Source organism: Uranotaenia lowii, chromosome 2 (assembly GCF_029784155.1).
Source record: "Uranotaenia lowii strain MFRU-FL chromosome 2, ASM2978415v1, whole genome shotgun sequence".
In the NCBI taxonomy this organism is placed as follows: Eukaryota; Metazoa; Arthropoda; class Insecta; order Diptera; family Culicidae; genus Uranotaenia; species Uranotaenia lowii.
This window is the reverse complement of record NC_073692.1, coordinates 423,165,965-423,174,446: the sequence shown is the minus strand read 5'-3', so window position 1 is coordinate 423,174,446 and position 8,482 is coordinate 423,165,965. Positions and strand designations below refer to the sequence as shown.

The 8,482-nt window shown below is 42.3% G+C and overlaps 1 protein-coding gene across 1 annotated transcript; it reads left to right on the top strand.

Moving 5' to 3' along the window:
• Positions 1–1,615: 1,615 nt before the first annotated feature.
• On the top strand, positions 1,616–6,187 carry LOC129743473 (uncharacterized). The gene has a single exon (XM_055735508.1). It carries the CDS (start codon positions 1,616–1,618, stop codon positions 6,185–6,187), a length of 4,572 nt encoding a protein of 1,523 aa, XP_055591483.1.
• The last annotated feature ends 2,295 nt before the right edge of the window (positions 6,188–8,482 follow it).

Here is an 8,482-nt window from a genome sequence, read left to right as displayed (position 1 = left end):
TGTTTTTTCGGACTGAACAGAGAGACTAAAAGTAAGATGAACAACTGTATGTAATGAAAATTATTAATAAAAGGAATTTTATAGCTTTTAGTTATTCGCCAGAATTACTGCAGAGTTGTTTCTCCTGAAAGAAAACACCACAACAAGCTAAAAGTTTTATCCTCGACGATGGCGGAAGGCTACAAATATCCCTGTTGCGACAATGGAGAAGACTACGACGCAAGCGTGCGATGTAGTGAATGCAAGGAATGGTTCCACTTTGCATGTGTGAATGTTGACGACACGGTTGAGAATGCATTATGGTTCTGCGAGAAATGCTGCAGTGTGGGACCATCGATTCGGGAAAAGCAAGGATCGGCAGGTCAGTCCAAGATACGCAAACAACCGCATCGAGCAGCGAAGGATAAAGGTAGCAAAGAAAACCTGATCGGTAAGCCAAAGCATGTACAAGTTTCTAAGAAAGACAGGAATAGAATATGTGAAGCAGAAGAGGGAGAAGCTAGAAATTTAGGTACTATAAGAAAGTCAAAGGGTACGTTTCAAAGCGGTAAAGGGTCCGACAAAGGGTTTACGCGGAGTGACATCAGTGGAAGTGACATTCGCTCAAGGAAGAGTGGCAGCGCGAGCTCGAAAGCCTCAGTGCGTGAGAAATCGTTAGCCGAGTTGAATGAAGCAACCATGAGAAGAAAGCGTAAAGAAGAAACCCAGCGGAAGCTGCTACAGCTTGAACTTGAAGCCATAGAGCGGGATGAAGAAGAGAGTCGTCAGAGGCGTAGGCTGGAAACTTTAGCAGAAGATAGTTCTTCTTCGGAACATGAGGAGAGTTCTAGTGATGACGGGTGCGATTTTCGTGACAAGGTGAAAAACTGGCAGACTGAACCATCAGAGCGAGAGAAGTGTCTGAAAGCAGCGAGTGCAGTACACATTAAGTCGACGAGATGCAGCGATCAAAGAACGCTTGTGATTGCGAGGAAGGATTCTGAAGCGAGAATGAGAACCGGCGTTTTACGAAATGACTCATCTAGGCCACTAGCAGGAAACAGGAACCTACCAGCTTCTACGCCAGCTCAATGTATCTCTTCTGATGAAGAAAACTCAGTTTTTCGAGCATATAGAAGTGCGAGGCGTGAACGGTCGACTCGTAGAGAACCTGAAGGACCAACACGCTCACAGATAGCAGCACGACAAGTGTACCCTAGGACCTTACCCAAATTCTCAGGACGACCGCAGGAGTGGCCGGCATTCATAAGCGCCTACGAAAGCTAATCGGTCGTGCGGGTTCAACAATGACGAGAATTTGGTTCGACTACAGGAGGCATTACAAGGGAAAGCTTTAGAGACGGTGCGGAATAGGCTTCTTGAACCAGAAAACGTACCAGCTGTGATCGAGAGGTTACGGAAACAGTTCGGAAACCCAGAAGTTCTATCAACTTTGCTTGCTAATCGAGTACAACAGCTTCCTGGTCCTAGTTCAGAAGATTTGAAATCAGTGATCGATTTTGGAAACGCGGTGGATGAGTTGACCCAACACTTGCGAGTGTCGAAGTTGAATGATCATCTAAGTAACCCGATACTGATGCAGCAATTAATACAAAAACTTCCATCTTGTTACGCTATGCAATGGGTGGACTTCAAGCGTCAGCAGTCGAAGGTTAATCTGGAGACGTTCAGCGTTTTCATGGAAAATCTGGCGGACAAAGCTCTTGAAGTGTCGTACGAAGGAGCACGCCTTGAAGAGGCAAGCAAGGGAAAACGGCGTGAAAACTCTTCAGCAGTTAAAGGTTTCGTACACGTAACGGATGGTGAAGTGCAGGAATGCTGTTGCCACCATATTCAAAGGAAGATGCTTGATGATCCAACCAGAGAGAAGTTGAATGAAAATAACATGGCTTCCACAGAAAGGCCCAAACCTGAGAGAAACTGTGCAGTTTTTGGCAAACCAGGTCATTTTGGAAAGCAATGTGATGAGTTTAGATCGATGAGTTTGGAGGATCGTTGGAAAAGGGTACAAACCCTCAACTTGTGTCCGCTGTGTTTGTACAGCCATGGCGCGAATAGATGTTGGTCGAAACGACGCTGCGGTATAAATAGGTGTGAGCAAAATCATCATCCTCTGCTGCATTGGGAACCAACTGGACCTCAGCACGTCGTTGCTAGTTGCAATAGCCATCGACAGTGCGATCAGTCTGTGATGTTTCGGATAGTTCCAGTGATGCTGTACAACAATGGCAAGCAGCTAGAGACGTTAGCACTTATTGACGAAGGCTCATCGGTAACGCTGATTGATACAGAGCTAGCACGACTTCTGGAAGCTGATGGAGTACATGAACCTCTCAAAATGAAGTGGACGAACGGAATCAGCCAAACCGAAAGCGATTCGGTAAAGTTTACGCTGTGCATATCGGACCAGCAACAAAGTTGTCAATCTACTTTGGCAGACGTGAGAACGGTTGCTAAACTGAATTTACCGGTTCAAGGATTGGACTCCGACGAATTAAAGGAACGTTTCGACTATCTACAGAAGATAGAGCTTCCAAACTACACAGCTGCGGCTCCGAAGCTGTTAATCGGAATTAATAACATTCACTTGATCGCACCTCTGGAGTCGAGAATTGGGGAAGCCGGAGAACCTGTAGCAATCCGATGTAAGCTCGGATGGACGATTTACGGACCACGCGATGGTGCAGTAGCTAGTGTACAGTTCATAGGACTTCATCATTGTGGTTGTGACGCATGCTGTAAACCTGATCAAGAAATGAATAATGCCCTGAAAGAGTTTTTCCAACTTGAAGCTGTAGGAATATCCCCGGTAAACCTCAAATCGAAGGAAGATAAACGAGCGCGAGAAATCTTGGAGAGAACAACGAAACGAATAGGTAATCGATTTGAGACTGGATTGTTGTGGGCTGAAGATGACGTAGTGTTTCCTGATAGCTTTCCAATGGCAGTCAAGCGATGGAAGAGTTTGCAGGTTAGAATGGACCGTAACTCAGGCATAAGTGAGAATATCGCTAAACAACTGCAAGAATACGTGGACAAAGGATACGCACATCGTATAACTGAACAAGAGATAAAGGACACAGAGCCAGGAAAGGCCTGGTATTTGCCAATAAACTACGTCTTAAATCCTAACAAACCAGGAAAGGTGCGAATTGTTTGGGATGCTGCAGCGAAAGTACAGGGTGTTTCATTGAATGATAGACTGTTGAAAGGGCCTGATATGATCTCGTCGCTACCCTCCGTTATCCACTGCTTCCGAGAACGTAAAGTGGCGTTCGGCGGTGACATTCGGGAAATGTTTCACCAGATCAGAATACGCTCGCAGGATCGACAAGCACAACGATTTCTCTTCGGATCAGATAGCAAAGGTGAACCTCAAATTTACGTCATGGACGTGGTAATATTTGGAGCCAGTTGCACTCCGTGTACATCGCAATACGTGAAGAATTTGAACGGCCTAGAACATGCGGAGAAATACCCGGAGGCATCACAGGCAATAATGAAGAAGCATTTCGTAGACGATTACTTTGACAGTGCTGATACTGAAGAAGAAGCGATAAAACGAGCGTCTGAGGTAAGGGAAATACATGCTGCAGGAGGTTTTGAAATAAGGAACTGGGTCAGTAACTCTCAAGAAGTATTGAAGTCACTTGGAGAAATTTCTGCGAAACAAACGAGAATTGTTGAGGTCAATAAGACAACAGAGGTTGAACGAGTGCTAGGGGTACGATGGAATTCTCAGAACGACGTTTTCGTATTCTCAATGAACCTGCGAGAAGATCTTCAGCCATATTTGCAAGAAGGAGCTTGGCCTACTAAAAGAATAGCACTGAAGTGCATCATGAGTATGTTTGACCCAAAGCAGTTTTTAGCACCTCTCTTGATACACGGACGTATTTTGATGCAAGACGTTTGGCGCAGTGGTATTGGCTGGGATGAGAAGCTGCTGCAGGCACAGTACGACGTTTGGGTGAGGTGGACGAGTATTTTATCCTTGGCAGAAGCTGTTGAAGTACCACGCTGCTACCTTGGGACCGCAAGCTCGACGGCGTATAGTTCGGTGCAGTTGCACATCTTCGTAGATGCGGGAGAGAATGCTTATGGTAGCGTTGCCTACTTCAGGTTTTCGGATGAGAAAGGAGTGCACTGTTCTTTCATTGAGGCAAAGGCGAAGGTAGCCCCATTGCAGTATTTGTCCATACCTCGGAAGGAGTTACAATCCGCAACGTTAGGAGCTCAGTTAGCGAAATCCATAAAAATTAATCATTCGTTTCCTATCTATAAAACTGTATTTTGGACGGATTCGAAGGCGGTGTTCTCGTGGATAAGATCAGAGCGTAGAAAGTACAAGAAGTTTGTTGCTCATCGGGTTGGGCAGATTCTTGAAGTATCAAACCCTGAAGACTGGCGATGGGTGCCCACGAAGGATAACGCGGCAGACGATTTGACAAAGTGGAGCAAGTCTACCGAGATCCACTCTGACAGCCGCTGGTTCCGTGGTCCACAGTTCTTGTATTTCGCAGAGCAGCATTGGCCCCTTCAAACGCAGGAGGTGGAAGAATTCCAGGAAGAATTAAGAGCAAGCGTGTTATTTCAAAATGTCATAGTTTCGGACGGACTATCGATGCGGATTGGGAATGTATTTAAGTGGACGGTTCTAGTTCGAATGGTAGCTACAGTTCTTCGCTACATGTCAAACTGCAAGCGCTGTGTGCAAAATCTACCGATCGAATCACTTCGTACCGAAGCAGAGAGAACTAATAACCAACTGAAGCTGAAACCAGGGCACTATGTTCCACTGCGTCAAGAAGAATATTTTGCAGCGGAAAATTGTCTTTGGCGCTTGGCACAGCGCGAAGAATACGCAGATGAAGTGGCGACGTTGTTGAAACAGAAAGATGGGAGAGAGTTGAAACTGGAACGATCGAGTTTGTTGTTTGACAAGTCACCCTTTTTAGATGAGTTTGGAGTGGTACGAATGGAAGGTAGAACGGAAAGAGCAGAGTATGCTTCATTTGATTCGAGATTCCCGATCATATTGCCGAAGAACCACCTCGTGACTAAGAGGCTTGTAGACGAGTTCCATCGAAAATCTGGGCATGCTAGTAGGGAAACGGTGGTGAACGAAATTCGGCAACGGTTTTTTATCAATAACTTGAGAGCAGTAGTGGACAAAGTTATAAGTGAATGCCAGTGGTGTAGAATACAAAAGGCTAAGCCGCAAATACCCAGGATGGCTCCATTACCGAAACAACGGATGGCAGTTGGAGCTGAGGCCTTTTCGTACGTAGGGTTGGATTATTTCGGACCGTTGGAGGTATCAATTGGGCGGCGACGGGAAAAGAGATGGGTGGCACTGTTCACGTGCATGACAACACGAGCTGTTCATCTGGAAGTCGCGTACAATTTAACAACAGAGTCGTGCAAGATGGCAGTAAGAAGATTCGTCAGGAGGAGAAGAAGTCCGATCGAAATTTTTTCTGATAACGGAACCAATTTTGTCGGAGCTAGCCGAGAACTCGCGCTGCAAATTCGCCGGATCAATGAAGGGTGCGCCGATACATTTACAAGTGCTAGAACTCGCTGGGTGTTCAACCTGCCTTCAGCACCCCATATGGGTGGCGTGTGGGAGCGTATGGTGAGGTCGGTGAAGGTAGCGTTAAATACATTAACAGACGGTGGAAGGCTCACGGATGAGATATTGAACACAGCCTTGGTTGAAGTGGAGGACTTAATTAATTCGCGGCCACTAACGTATGTGTCTACGAATGTGAAAGAAGACCCAGAAGCTTTTAAACCTAACCATTTCATGAAAGGGATATCAGCAGAATGTTTGCCGCCTAGGAATCCAATAGAAGTCGCTGAAGCTCTCAGGAGTAAATATGTTCGAGCCCAACAGTTAGCAGACGGTATATGGAATCGTTGGCAAGCTGAATATCTACCAAAGCTGAACAAACGGCCAAAGTGGTTCAACGACGTTCGACAAATGCAACCGGGAGATCTGGTATTTGCCTTGGAGGATAACAAGCGTGAACGAGGAGTGGTTTCAAAAGTGTTCCTGGGAAGTGATGGCCGTGTACGATCAGCAGCAGTGAAAACCAGCAAAGGAGAGAAGACGAGACCCGTGTCAAAACTGGCAGTGCTAGAGATGCCTAGTAGTAAGCCCAACGAAGAAAACCGTGGATAGTTGGGGCTTACGGGTGGGGGGATGTTCTGCCAGTTTCCCAAAAGTGAGTAACTCTACAAAATAACCCAGATTCGGAAACGGAGTTAGCAGCGTGTAAATTAAATGGGTGTATGCGTCTGAGCGTGTAGGATCGAATCGTTGCATGGGCGCTGACATGTTTGATTTATGAAAGCAGAAAGTTGATGTTGAGAAAGTACGGAAGAATTTAGAGAGTTTTGAAGGAAATTACCGAGATTGTTGTCGATAAAGTGGAAGAGATTTGTTAGGAACAGTTCGGCAACCTGTAAGTAAATAAATAACAGCCAGTAGATTGAGTTTGTTGACAAATACTTACCACACATTACTTACCGTAGAATAGGGTTACCAGAGGTCGAAACCGTAAGTTGTGGAAATAATCTGAAAATAATTGAGGTTAAATAGAAAATTTGTAATGTAGGATTCAGGCGTAGCTAGGAGAAATCAGTTTGGTGTTTTTTCGGACTGAACAGAGAGACTAAAAGTAAGATGAACAACTGTATGTAATGAAAATTATTAATAAAAGGAATTTTATAGCTTTTAGTTATTCGCCAGAATTACTGCAGAGTTGTTTCTCCTGAAAGAAAACACCACAACATTAGTACTCGGGTTAAGGAAAAATGATGTTGACTTTAAGTGTTAGTATAATCTGAAAAAAATGCAGAAAAAGTTCTAAAAACAGCTATTGTAGAAAACCCATCACGAAAACTGTATTTTGTATTTTTAAAGGATGCCAAAATGTTTTAAATTGCATAACATTTCCTATACACTTCATTAAAATTTTCTACCAATACTGAATGATCCTTGATGGTCAATTGATTGTAATGGGCGGTTTTTATTCAAATTTTTAACGTTTTTTGGCCTTAATCTTAATAAAATTTAGAGATGTACCGAATATTCGGTCGGCCAAATATTCGCGGCGCCGAATACCGTCGAAAAATCGTTAAGCCGAATATTCGGCTCACAGAATAGTTGAGCCAAGTATTCGTCCGAATAGACCGAATACTTATTTTTCAAATTTTATACACTAACATACTTGTCAAATTTTTCAACTGATTTTGGATAATTTAAAAAAAAATCCAAAAGTTATGTTGAAAATGCCTCCAAATCATCAAAAACTTATGGTTTCAGTAAAGATCTTAGGTGTATCCGTGTATATTTCCCTGTAGATAGCTTTACACTTTGATTATCGTTTATTCCAGATTTTTTTCATATGTATATTCAAGCTTGTCCATAAATCCAATAAAGAATTCAAGAAAAGTCAAATCTGACCGGGATGGCCAGATATTATTGGAAATTTTCCAGATTTTACTCGGGTTTATTCAGATTATTTGCTACATCAAATAAATACTCAAAATTTTCTATGAAATTATTAGATTTTGCGTTCAAAACGACTTGTTAGAGTAAATTTAAATATGTATAAACATCAATTTTTCATAAACCCAAGGCCTTAGATACGAGTTTAACACTACTGCTGTGATTCGATGAAAACATTATATTTCAAGAAATTTACTTTCTTTTTTCTCTTGTATGTTTGAGAATAATGCCTAGATTCTGTTGAGATATGCTCTTTTATAATTTTTTTTTCAAAAAATTGTCTAGATCTGGCCGTGTGGATTTGTTTGGTAGAAAATATGGTTTTCTTTAAGTTGAAGATCATCGTTTTTTGGCAAATATTTTGAAGACATCTAGCTAAAATTCGATATTCATCTGTTTCAATATAAAATAAGCCATTTCAAATAGCTTGGCACCTGTTTTGACATGTTTTGTAGCAGATTTTATTGGAACCCAATCTCTTTGATGATATTCGTTCTAGAAGCGACAATTTATCTGATGCCCTTCTAACTATTGGTGACATGTATTAGACATCTGGTTGAAAGTAATCGATTCAAAAACATATGGTGTTTGAGATAGAAGAAATAGAAGAAAAATGAAATTGTCGCTTTTTAATTTCTATTAAAAACTTAACAGGATATTCGGTCGAATACTCGGACGAATATTCGTTTGGTCGAATAGTTGAAAAGGTCAAACTATTCGGTATATCTCTAATAAAAATCCAATGAATATATCTAAATGTGCAACGGATAGCTGCTAACTTCAGTTCTTCAGCAAACTTAGGCACTCCCTACATGCAATTTTTTAAGTATTTGGTAGCTGACCTACTGTTTCTAATTTAAAGCATTATCTAAAAACTTTTGATTGTAACTGAATTTTGTCTAAAAATTTAATTTATGAACTATGTAACAAGAATTTAAGAACTGTGTTTATGTATATGTGATG